This window comes from Palaemon carinicauda, chromosome 8 (genome assembly GCF_036898095.1).
Source record: "Palaemon carinicauda isolate YSFRI2023 chromosome 8, ASM3689809v2, whole genome shotgun sequence".
NCBI classification, from domain to species: Eukaryota; Metazoa; Arthropoda; class Malacostraca; order Decapoda; family Palaemonidae; genus Palaemon; species Palaemon carinicauda.
In genome coordinates, this window is record NC_090732.1 from 126,547,148 (window position 1) to 126,560,640 (window position 13,493).

General features: G+C 46.2%; 1 protein-coding gene across 1 annotated transcript in view; it reads right to left on the minus strand.

Annotated features, from left to right (window-relative positions):
• Positions 1-13,493, minus strand: part of LOC137644978 (DNA replication complex GINS protein PSF3-like) — a 46,733-nt gene that overhangs the window by 23,209 nt on the left and 10,031 nt on the right. Inside the window, exon 2 of the mRNA XM_068377846.1 lies at positions 7,104-7,252. Within this exon, the coding sequence (XP_068233947.1) occupies positions 7,104-7,252 (149 nt within the window). The remainder of the gene's footprint in view (positions 1-7,103; positions 7,253-13,493) is intronic.

Here is a 13,493-nt window from a genome sequence, read left to right on the forward strand (position 1 = left end):
GATACGAACACAATTGTGATTCAGAGATTAGGTGCAGAAAGCAAGAATCTACTGTCGAGTGCGCCATTATGCCCACTCACACTTCTGGAGATTCCTCCCTTGTGAGCACCTACCAGCACCCAGAAGACTGAAAAGATAAAAGGGGCTGTGGTATACCCAAGTTGAAATATGTTATTTTCATTAGTAAAATAAATTTTTGAATATACTTACCCGATAATCATGTAGCTGTCAACTCCGTTGCCCGACAGAATTCTACGGAAGGGATACGCCAGCGATCGCTATACAAGAGGGGGGTGTACTCACAAGCGCCACCTGTGGCCAGGTACTGCAGTACTTCTTGTTGACACCACCTCAATTTTTCCTCGGTCCACTGGTTCTATGGGGAGGAAGGGTGGGTCAATTAAATCATGATTATCGGGTAAGTATATTCAAAAATTTATTTCACTAATGAAAATAACATTTTTCAATATTAATCTTACCCGATAATCATGTAGCTGATTCACACCCAGGGAGGTGGGTGAAAACCAGTGTACATGTATATCAAGAAGCTAAGTATCCCGTATTTCATATTATCAGTTATTCAAAATAACAATGAAATTACAAGTACCTGGTAAGGAAGTCGACTTGAGCCATTACTCTGCCTTAAATAAGTTCGTCTTCCTTACTGAGCGCAGCGTTCCTCTTAGGAGGCTGAACAACTCTAAGGTGCTGAAGTATCAAGGGCTGCAACCCATACTAAAGGACCTCATCACAACCTTTAACCTCGGCGCTTCTCAAGAAAGAATTGACCACCCGCCAAATCAACAAGGATGTGGAAGGCTTCTTAGCCGACCGTACAACCCATAAAAAGTATTCAAGAGAAAGGTTAAAAGGTTATGGGATTATGGGAATGTAGTGGCTGAGCCCTCGCCTACTACTGCATTCGTTGCTACGAATGGTCCCAGGGTGTAGCAGTACTCGTAAAGAGACTGGACATCTTTGAGATAGAATGATGCGAACACTGACTTGCTTCTCCAATAGGTTGCATCCATAACACTCTGCAGAGAATGGCTCTGTTTGAAGGCCACTGAAGTAGCCACAGCTCCCACTTCATGTGTCCTTACCTTCAGCAAAGCAAGGTCTTCTTCCTTCAGATGAGAATGTGCTTCCCTAATCAGAAGCCTGAATAGTAAGAAACTGAGTTCTTAGAACTTGGAAAAGAAGGTTTCTTGATAGCACACCATAAGGCTTCTGATTGTCCTCGTAAAGGTTAAGACCTTTCTAGATAGTACCTAAGAGCTCTAACTGGGCAAAGTACTCTCTCCAGTTCATTCCCCACCAAGTTGGACAGGCTTGGGATCTCGAACGACTTAGGCCAAGGACGTGAAGGAAGCTCGTTTAGCAAAAACCGAGCTGCAAGGAACATGTAGCCGTTTCAGATGTGAAAACAATGATCCTGCTGAAGGCGTGGATCTCACTTACTCTTTTAGCTGTTGTCAAGCACACGAGGAAAAGAGTTTTTAATGTGAGGTCCTAAAAAGAGGCTGATTGGAGAGGTTCAAATCTTGATGACATAAGGAACCTTAGGACCACGTCTAGATTCCAGCCTGGAGTGGACAACCGACGTTCCTTTGAGGTCTCAAAAGACCTAGGGAGGTCCTGTAGATCTTTGTTGGTGGAAAGATCCAAGCCTCTGTGGCGGAAAACCGCTGCCAACATACTTCTGTAACCCTTGATCGTAGGAGCTGAAAGGGATCTTACTTTCCTTAGATGTAACAGGAAGTCAGCAATCTGGGTTACAGTGGTACTGGTTGAGGAAACTGCATTGGTCTTGTACCAGCTTCGGAAGACTTCCCCTTGAGACTGATAGACTCTGAGAGTGGATGTTCTCCTTGCTCTGGCAATCGCTCTGGCTGCCTCCTTCGAAAAGCCCCTAGCTCTTGAGAGTCTTTCGAAAGTCTGAAGGCAGTCAGACGAAGAGCGTGGAGGTTTGGGTGTACCTTCTTTACGTGAGGTTGACGTAGAAGGTTCACTCCTAGAGGAAGAGTCCTGGGAATGTCGACCAGCCATTGCAGTACCTCTATGAACCATTCTCTCGCGGGCCAGAGCGGAGCCAACCCACGTCAGCCGTGTCCCTTTGCGAGAGGAGAACTTCTGAAGTACCCTGTTGACAATTTTGAACGGCGGGAATGCATACAGGTCGAGATGGGACCAATCCAGCAGAAAAGCATCCACGTGAACTGCTGCTGGGTCTGGAATCGGAGAACAATACAACAGGAGTCTCTAGGTTATCGAGGTAGCGAACAGATCTATGGTTGGCTGACCCCACAGGGCCCAAAGTCTGCTGCAAACATTCTTGTGAAGGGTCCACTCTGTGGGGATGACCTGACCCTTCCGGCTGAGGCGATCTGCCATGACATTCATACCGCCCTGAATGAACCTCGTTACCAGCGTGAGCTTTCGATCTTTTGACCAGATGAGGAGGTCCCTTGCGATCTAGAAGAACTTCCACGAAAGAGTCCCTCCCTGCTTGGAGATGTAAGCCAGGGCTGTGGTGTTGTCAGAGTCCACCTCCACCACCTTGTTAAGCTGGAGGGACTTGAAGTTTATCAAGGCCAGAAGAACCGCCAACAACTCCTTGCAATTGATGTGAAGTGTCCTTTGCTCCTGATTCCATGTTCCCGAGCATTCCTGTCCGTCCAAAGTCGCACCCCAGCCCGTGTCTGATGCGTCCGAGAGGAGACGGCGGTCGGGTTTCTGAACAGCCTAAGGTAGACTTCCTTGAGAAGAAAGCTGTTCTTACACCACGCGAGAGTAGACCTCCTCTCTTCGGAAACAGGAACTGAGACCGTCTCTAGCGTCATGTCCTTTATCCAGTGAGCAGCTAGATGATACTGAAGGGGGCGGAGGTGGAGTCTCCCTAACACGATGAACAGGGCCAGCGATGAAAGTGTCCCTGTTAGACTCATCCACTACCTGACTGAGCATCGGTTCCTTCTCAGCATGCTCTGGATGCATTCTAGGGCTTGGAAGATCCTTGGGGCCGACGGAAAAGCTCGAAAAGCTCGACTCTGAAGATCCATACCCAGGTAGACAATGGTCTGGGATGGGACGAGCTGGGACTCCTCAAAATTGACCAGGAGGCCCAGTTCCTTGGTCAGATCCATAGTCCATCTGAGAATCTCCAGACAGCGACGACTTGTGGGAGCTCTTAAAAGCCAGTCGTCTGATGGAGCCGGACACAAGATCATGGTACTGCTGCACAGTCTGTGAACTGTCAACCATGGGGAAGCGAGGAAGTACAGTGACAACCCGAAGCTGTCTAGACTGTCTGGGTCGTACAGACAACTCCTTATCGGGTTGCTGAGGTTGCCGCACTGCGTCACAACAAGTCACTTCTGCTGGTTGTTGAACGTCTTCCCAGTGACACACTGACTCCGTAAACAAAAAATCCTCTAACAAGGACTAAGCTTGGACTGCATGTCTTGCAACACAGCTCAAGGTCTATGGGAGCAGGTGTGGTAACAGACGGGGTTAGCGACTGAAGTGGAACCATTACCTTCCCTGGAAGCATGTTATGCTTAAATAAAAGTCCATAGGAGGCTACGCAGCTAAAGGCTCCTCTCCAAATGACAGAGTACGCAGCTAAAGGCTCCTCTCCAAATGACAGAGTCCTCAAGGGAATATCAGAAGGAGGGAGAAAAGAACTTTCTCATCTACAGGGACCATATCCGAGAAAAGCTAAGTTCTCTCAGTGAGGGTTTCACTGGTGCAAAAGCAGCAGACTAGAAGGCAACGTTATGAAACTGCTTGACAGTCTAGTGAGTTGGCAACAACCAAAGATGTGTGACTGAGAAGCATGCGGTAAGGTATGCAGAGCATGCTGTATGCAGAGCATGCTGTATGTAGAGCATGCTGTAAGGTAAGCAGAGCATGTTGCATGGCGTGTAACATTTCTCAGAAATTCCATGACCAGTGCTAGATTGAGTAATATCGCATTACTGTCCATTGAAAGAGCACGTGCTGAGGGAATTGATTTAGACTGTTTTGTTGATGAATTTGATAGCCGGCATGATAATCGTAGAATTAAGCTGCACTAAATATACGTACTATAATCTACTTCACCTCAGGAAAGGGAAACTCGCCCTGTTGGCAACACTGCATTACTTCATGCATGCTTGCATGGGGTTTTAATATCAACATAATATTTACATTATATTCATAACTCATGATTCATTTTTGTTTTGAAGATATTTTTGCCATATTTTTGCGATTTTGTTAAAAATATATTGCAAGGAATACATATATATTTTTTTTTTTTTTTTTTTTTTTTTAAGTAATACGAATAACCTCCATTATCATAATGTTTGTGTAGGCATACATGTATATGTTTTACAAATGCAAGTTATGAAAGTAATGAGGTGTTATTATTGTCATTTGTTATTTCAAAGTTGAATGGGAAGAGGCTCAAGCTGAGGAGAAAGTGGCAGCTGCATGCGTTGAGGTGGCTGACTCATAGCATGAGGTTCCTGCCTCAAGAGTTGCGCTTGCCTCAAGGGTTGAGGTGGCTGCGCAGAGAGAGGCTCTTGACTCACGAGTTGAGGTTCTTGAGGTGTGAGCTGCGAGAGTTGAGGTGGCGGCTGCGCAGAACGCGACTCCTGTCTCACGAGTTGAGGTTCTTGAGGAGCTTGCCTCGAGAGTTGAGGTTGTAGCTGCGAGAGCTGAGGTGGCTGCCTCAAGGATGGTAGAGGTTGTCGTACCTCAAGAGGTTGCTGCCTCGAGGATGGTCTTACTGCAAGAAACTCTTGCCTCAAAGGAAGAGGAGGTTGTAAGGCATAAGACTCCTGTCCCCATTGTTGAGGAGGTTGTAGCGTGGTAAGAGATTCCTGCCTCAAGGAAGGTGGAGGTTGCTGCACAACGCTGGTAACTGGCAACTCCCAACGCGGCAGCTCACGCATGGAGGTAGCCTGAGGAACCTCAACCTCATACGTCTGGCAGATTGTACTGCGCAGAGGAGGAGGAGCGTTCGCATGAGGAGGTGTATTAACCTCCTCTGCCTGAAACTCCTGCATCAACACCGCAAGCTGAGACTGCATTGACTGCAGCAAAGACCACTAGAGTTTAAGAAAGACAACAACAAACGGAGCTACTGTCCGTTGAGACTGAGGGTCTAAAACAGCTGGTGCGGCAACAGACGGAGCTACTGCCTGTTGCGATACCACCTTGCCTCTCTGGGAGGTGTGCAGTTGTCGTACTGCAGCAAGTCCGAACTGACCCAGGGCTAATGGCTACACCTAGGAGTTGGACTTGTGCGGAAGGGACCGACTTGCACTTAAAAGCTGCAAGATTGGTCCATGGTTTCTGCGAGAAACCTCTACCGCAGACGAGGAAAGAAAGGGCTCTCTCGTCTTTGTGTGGGTGGGGTGATCACGTCGGCAACGTGTGTAGATACACCCGAAACCACGGAGGGAAAACGTCTGTTCGTCGATCAAGGCCTGCTGAACCCATAAGTCCTTCGACATTACTTCTCCCCTGGGCTTGGGAGCTTGTAAGAGGTCCCAGACTAGGCGAACAACTGGCACGAACAGACGAACCCTCGAACGCAACACTGTAACACTTTGCGCTTATCACTTATCACTTTTGATTTTCTGTTTGCACTTATTTCACTGAACTCGAAACTTTAAGTGGTTTGTACCTGAAACACGCAATTCTATCCTTCCTTAAAAGTTAATAATTGCGAAAACAGAATTACAATGTAACAGAAAAATCTAATGAAAGATAAATAATTCAGTGGCTGGAAAGAGACTAAACACTAGATCAAATAAACTACGTTTAAAATCTCTCACCGCATAAAGCTTGAGAACAAGAATAAACTCTAGAAACGTTTACCTTCTTCCCCTAAAGAGACTAGGGAGAAGAGCAAAAACGATAACAACGTTACTCGCTTGAACGAAACGTTTATCCTCCTCTCTCTCCCTCCGTCTCTATCTCTCTCTCTCTCTCTCTCTTGACTTAGAACCTGAGAGAAGAGCCCAATCATATATATCGTTAAAACATATTATTGTTAAAGGAAAAAAACTGAAAGATTTCCCAAATAAAAAGTTCCTTTATTAGAATTAAAACCATTAAGCTAAGAAAGAATGAACAAACGCTAGAAACGGTTTACTCTTACTGCAACGTGACACCGTGAAAATTCTCTCTCTATCGTAACGATAGAGCGCAAGTTGAACGTTCTGAACGTCAACAACTGCAGAGACAAAACAAAACGTTAGTTCAACTTTGAAAACAGTACGAGACTATCAAAGAAATTCTTTCAAAAACATTAAAATAGCATAATATGTTAACAGGTAAAACCGAAATGACGGGCTCAATGTTAATTAACTTCGGTACAAGAAAAGACCGCCTACTATTAGGAAAGGTCGAATATAAACAAATATAAAAATTAATTTTAATAAGTTTATAAAAAAAAGAAATTAATCGAAGAGGCCTATAAAAGGCGGAGAGATATAAAATAAATTAAGAAAGAGAGTCTATACTCACTTAGACACCAACACTTCCGTCTAAGGGAAGGGTCGGCCATTTAAAAGTGAAAGAGAGTGCATACTCTCTTCGTCACCATAATTAATCAAATTAATTCCAAAAGCTAGCTAAGCTAATAATAAAACTTCCTGAATAGCGAAAGCTAAAATCTAGAGCAAATACATCACCAAATCGTGAGCAAAAACTCCAGAATCAACAGCGTATCCATGTAGGTCTAGCCGGAGGCACGACAGAGGAAAAATTGAGGTGGTGTCAACAAGAAGTACTGCAGTACCTGGCCACAGGTGGCGCTTGTGAGTACAACCCCCTCTTGTATAGCGATCGCTGGCGTATCCCTTCCGTAGAATTCTGTCGGGCAACGGAGTTGACAGCTACATGATTATCGGGTAAGATTAATATTGAAAAAATTGCTATTAACCACCAAATTCTCTCAATATAGAACTAGAGGCCTAAACCTGTTAACAGGAAAGAAATTGGGGCATTTTTAGTTTTAGGGTATATATCACTATAAAACCAGGCTTCGAGAGGGAAGCATTATGAACATAAGGGTGTTTCATAGAAATAAGTACTGTACTGTATTAAACATACCTGTACTTTTCTTTATAACTGACAGGCAACTGAGTCTTCACTATACGAAGTCTTGCTGAGCTAAGTGCTCGTGCTAGCCAACATGGCAAGTCCAATTTAGTTCCTTGTTCGATGTCTTTATTACCACCAGATGGGTCCAAAAAACCTGAAAATATAAATTATAATATTAAGCTTAAGATATTAACTACAATCATAATAATTTACAGTATTATAATTTCTTTTGAATTATGGGAAAAGTAATTTAATGAAAAAGTTGTTTAAACAGATAAATGCTAATATACAAGAGAATACTGTATAGGTACCTGCATATTTGTTAGTATTACTCTTATTTGTCATTTATAGAAATATATCCAAAAATTAATTCAGACACAAGCTCTCTTTAAGTTAGTATTCTGAAGTCAGGCTATAATGACGACAAGGGTCAAAATTGAATCCTTAATTGGTCACAGCTACTATAAGCAGAGAACTTGGTAAAAAAGCAGAATCATAAAATGAATGTAAATGAAAAAGTACATTTGCAAAAGCTGACGAGTGGTGTAAATGTGGTACAGGGTGTTCAAAAGTATCTCCACAAGGACCTTTTTGCGTGATAACCGACTTTTGTGTAGTATAACAACGCTACAGGAGTAATGGACCTCAAATGCTCACTGTGGAGAGAATTTTGAACACCCTGTAAACAACTGTACAGTGCACACAGATGTTACATACGATACTGTCTGAAATCCAAAGGTTAGCAAGAACTTACGACCCTTGGAATGACTACTGTAATGGCATAGGAGATGTCAAACGATTCATCTCTCTCTTTACCATAGCTAGAGCCAGTAAGAACATGGTCTAAGTGTCAGACACCTGCCCGATGCTCTTAAGGAATCACATGAAGCATGTTAAGACAGCTGACAGCCTCTGTAATATCCTAAGCTGGGTGTCTGTTCTCTGAGAGGGCAGGACTGCTTCAAGCTCCTCATAAAAATGTTATTTTTATTAATAAAATAAATTTTTGAATATACTTACCCGATAATCATGTAGCTGTCAACTCCGTTGCCCGACAGAATTCTATGGAGGGATACGCCAGCTATCACAATACTAGAAGGGGGTGTATTTACCAGCGCCACCTGTGGCCAGGTACTCAAGTACTTCTTGTTGACACCTCCTCAATTATTCCTCGGTCCACTGGTTCTCTATGGGGAGGAAGGGAGGGTCGATTAAATCATGATTATCGGGTAAGTATATTCAAAAATTTATTTTATTAATAAAAATAACATTTTTCAATATTAAACTTACCCGATAATCATGTAGCTGATTCACACCCAGGGGGGTGGGTGAAAACCAGTGTACAAGATTAAAGGATAGCTAAGTATCCCATATTTCATATAATCAGTTATCCACAATAACAATGAAATAATAAGTACCTGGTAAGGAAGTCGACTTGAACCGTTACTCTGCCTTTAATAAGATCGTCTTCCTTACTGAGCGCAGCGTTCCTCTTGGGAGGCTGAATCAACTCAAAGGTGCTAAAGTATACAGGGCTGCAACCCATACTAAAGGACCTCATCACAACCTTTAACCTTGGCGCTTCTCAAGAAAGAATTGACCACCCGCCAAATCAACAAGGATGTGGAAGGCTTCTTAGCCGACCGTACAACCCATAAAAAGTATTCAAGAGAAAGGTTAAAAAGTTATGGGATTATGGGAATGTAGTGGCTGAGCCCTCGCCTACTACTGCATTCGTTGCTACGAATAGACCCAGGGTGTAGCAGTACTCGTAAAGAGACTGGACATCTTTGAGATAGAATGATGCGAACACTGACTTGTTTCTCCAATAGGTTGCATCCATAACACTCTGCAGAGAACGGTTCTGTTTGAAGGCCACTGAAGTAGCCACAGCTCTCACTTCATGTGTCCTTACCTTCAGCAAAGCAAGGTCTTCTTCCTTCAGATGAGAATTTGCTTCTCTAATCAGAAGCCTGATGTAGTAAGAAACTGAGTTCTTAGACATTGGTAGAGAAGGCTTCTTGATAGCACACCATAAGGCTTCTGATTGTCCTCGTAATGGTTTTGACCTTTAGATAGTACTTAAGAGCTCTAACTGGGCAAAGTACTCTCTCCAGTTCGTTCCCCACCATGTTGGACAGGCTTGGGATCTCGAACGACTTAGGCCAAGGACGGGAAGGAAGCTCGTTTTTAGCCAAAAAACCGAGCTGTAAGGAACATGTAGCCGTTTCAGATGTGAAACCTATGTTCCTGCTGAAGGCGTGGATCTCACTTACTCTTTTACCTGTTGCTAAGCACACGAGGAAAAGAGTTTTTTAATGTGAGGTCCTTAAAAGAGGCTGATTGGAGCGGTTCAAATCCTGATGACATTAGGAACCTTAGGACCACGTCTAGATTCCAGCCTGGAGTGGACAACCGACGTTCCTTTGAGGTCTCAAAAGACCTAAGGAGGTCCTGTAGATCTTTGTTGGAGGAAAGATCCAAGCCTCTGTGGCGGAAAACCGCTGCCAACAAACTTCTGTAACCCTTGATCGTAGGAGCTGATAGGGAGCTTACGTTCCTTAGATGTAACAGGAAGTCAGCAATCTGGGTTACATTGGTACTGGTTGAGGAAAACTGCATTGGCCTTGCACCAGCTTCGGAAGACTTCCCATAAAGACTGATAGACTCTGAGAGTGGATGTCGTCCTTGCTCTGGCAATCGCTCTGGCTGCCTCCTTCGAAAAGCCTCTAGCTCTTGAGAGTCTTTCGATAGTCTGAAGGAAGCCAGACGAAGAGCGTGGAGGTTGGGTGTACCTTCTTTACGTGAGGTTGACGCAGAAGGTCCACTCTAGGAGGAAGAGTCCTGGGAACGTCGACCAGCCATTGCAGTACCTCAGTGAACCATTCTCTCGCGGGCCAGAGGGGAGCAACCAACGTCAGCCGTGTCCCTTTGTGAGAGGCGAACTTCTGAAGTACCCTGTTGACAATCTTGAACGGCGGGAATGCATACAGGTTGAGATGGGACCAATCCAGCAGAAAGGCATCCACGCGAACTGCTGCTGGGTCTGGAATCGGAGAACAATACAAGAGGAGCCTCTTGGTCATCGAGGTAGCGAATAGATCTATGGTTGGCTGACCCCACAGGGCCCAAAGTCTGCTGCAAACATTCTTGTGAAGGGTCCACTCTGTGGGGAAGACCTGACCCTTCCGGCTGAGGCGATCTGCCATGACATTCATATCGCCCTGAATGAGCCTCGTTACCAGCGTGAGCTTTCGATCTTTTGACCAAATGAGGAGGTCCCTTGCGATCTCGAACAACTTCCTCGAATGAGTCCCTCCCTGCTTGGAGATGTAAGCCAAGGCTGTGGTGTAGTCGGAGTTCACCTCCACCACCTTGTTAAGCTGGAGGGACTTGAAGTTTATCAAGGCCAAATGAACTGCCAACAACTCCTTGCAATAGATGTGAAGTGTCCTTTGCTCCTGATTCCATGTTCCCGAGCATTCCTGTCCGTCCAGTGTCGCACCCCAGCCCGTGTCCGATGCGTCCGAGAAGAGACGGTGGTCGGAGGACTGAACAGCCAATGGTAGACCTTCCTTGAGAAGAATGCTGTTCTTCCACCACGTTAGAGTAGACCTCATCTCTTCGGAAACAGGAACTGAGCCCGTCTCTAGCGTCATGTCCTTTATCCAGTGAGCAGCTAGATGATACTGAAGGGGGCGGAGGTGGAGTCTCCCTAACTCGATGAACAGGGCCAGCGATGAAAGTGTCCCTGTTAGACTCATCCACTGCCTGACTAAGCATCGGTTCCTTCTCAGCATGCTCTGGATGCATTCTAGGGCTTGGAAGATCCTTGGGGCAGACGGACAAGTCCGAAAAGCTCGACTCTGAAGATCCATACCCAAGGAGACAATGGTCTGGGATGGAACGAGCTGAGACTCCTCAAAATTGACCAGGAGGCCCAGTTCCTTGGTCAGATCCATAGCCCATTTGAAAATCTCCAGACAGCGACGACTTGAGGGAGCTCTTAAAAGCCAGTCGTCTGACGGAGCCGGACACAAGATCATGATACTGCTGCACAGTCTGTAAACTGTCAATCATGGGCAAGCGAGGAAGTACAGTGACAACCCGAATCTGTCTAGACTGTCTGGGTCGTACAGACAACTCCTTAACGGGTTGCTGAGGTTGCCCACTGCGTCACAACAAGTCCCTTCTGTTGGTTGTTGAACGTCTTCCCCGTGACACATTGACTCCGTAAACAAAAAATCCTCTAACAAGGACTAAGCTTGGACTGCATGTCATGCAACACAGCTCAAGGTCTATGGGAGCAGGTGTGGTAACAGACGGGATTAGCGGCTGAATTGAAACCATTACCTTCCCTGTAAGCATGTTATGCTTAAATAAAAGTCCATAAGAGGTTATGCAGCTAAAGGCTCCCTCCAAATGACAGAGTCCTCAAGGGAATATCAGAAGGAGGGAGAAAAGAACTTTCTCATCTACAGGGACCTTATCCTAGAAAAGCTAAGTTCTCTGAGTGAGGGTTCACTGGTGCAAAGCAGCAGACTAGAAGGCAACGTTATGAAACTGCTTGACAGTCTAGTGAGTTGGCAACAACCCAAGATGTGTTGAGAAGCATGCGGTAAGGTATGCAGAGCATGATGTATGCAGAGTATGCTGTATGCAGAGCATGCTGTATGTAGAGCATGTTGTATGCAGAGCATGCTGAATGCAGAGCATGCTGTATGCAGAGCATGTTGTATGCAGAGCATGCTGAATGCAGAGCATGCTGAATGCTGAGCATGTAGTAAGTAGAGCCTGCTGTAAGCAGAGCCTGCTGTAAGCAGAGCCTGCTGAAAGGAAAGCAGAGCGTGTGCATGGCGTTTAACATTTCTCAGAAATTCCATGACCAGTGCTAGAGTGCTTTATGCATGCTTGCATGGGGTTTAAACCATGGTATGCTGAACAGCAGAGTCAGAACGAGCTGGAACAACAACAGAGGTTTCCTCAACTTGAGGGAAAACCTGAGGTTCAGACTGCATAGGCTGAACAACAGACTGAGCAGAAGGCAGGTGCAAGGGTGAAGGAGGTTGACTCCTAGCAAGAGTTGCACCCAAGGATTGCACCAGCTGAGCGGAGGACGGAGGCGGAGTAGTCCGTTCCTGTTCCTGAGAGATGAGTGGAGCATGAGAAGGTTGAGGCTGCGCAGAACAAGGTAAAGTTCTAGCAAGCTGAGGCTCCTGAGTCGCAAGTGCATGGTGTAGATGAGCTTGCCTAGATGAGGGTTGAACTCGGTGCAGCGCTGGTTGAGCAGACAGACTCACGGAGGGGAGAGGTTGTTGTACCCCAACCGAGAGTTGCACCACTGGTGGAGCAGCAAGGGGAGGAGGAGGAAGAGTGTAACTCTCCTGATCCCAAAGCAAGGGTTGCCTTAAAGAAGGCTGAGGCTGAACAACACTGTGAACAGCAAACTCCGAAAGTGGTTCAACATCGTACGCCTGGCAGATGGTGCTGCGACCAGGCGGAGCAGGTGCAGGCTGGGCGAGCACAGGCGGAGCAGGTGCAGGCTGGGCGAGCACAGGTGCAGCGAGAACAGGTGGAGGGAGTGCAGGAGGTGCAACACTCTCAGCCCGACACTCACGCATCAAGTCCGAAAGCTGTGCTTGCATGGACTGTAGTAGAGTCCACAACATCATACGCCTGGCAGATGGTACTGTGATCAGGCGGAGCGAGTGTAGGAGGAGGGAGTGTAGGCGGAGGCGGAGGAGCAACACTCTCAGCCCGACACTCACTCATCAAGTCCGAAAGCTGTGCTTGCATGGACTGTAGTAGAGTCCACAACATCGTACGCCTGGCAGATGGTACTGTGATCAGGCGGAGCGAGTGTAGGAGGAGGGAGTGTAGGCGGAGGCGGAGGAGCAACACTCTCAGCCCGACACTCACTCATCAAGTCCGAAAGCTGTGCTTGCATGGACTGTAGTAGAGTTCACAACATCGTACGCCTGGCAGATGGTGCTGCGACCAGGCGGAGCAGGTGCAGGCTGGGCGAGCACAGGTGCAGCGAGAACAGGTGGAGGGAGTGCAGGCGGTGCAACACTCTCAGCCCGACACTCACGCATCAAGACCGAAAGTTGTGACTGAATGGACTGCAGTAGAGGAATGCTTGGGGTCGGCAGACACTAAGTTCTGCTGAGGTAAAGCCTTAACAGCAGAGAACTGTTGTGGCAGAACCTTACTCCTCTTAGTCGGAGTGTAATCAACTGTTGACTGAGGAGAGTCAGAGCTAACCCAATGACTGCATTCGGGTTGTGAACTTTAACTTCGTACGTCTGGTACAGTATAGGTCTGGACTTAACGTTTAAGAAGTCTTGAGACCTGAGACCAGCGTTACTCTGCCTTTATTTTCTCCCCTAATCTCT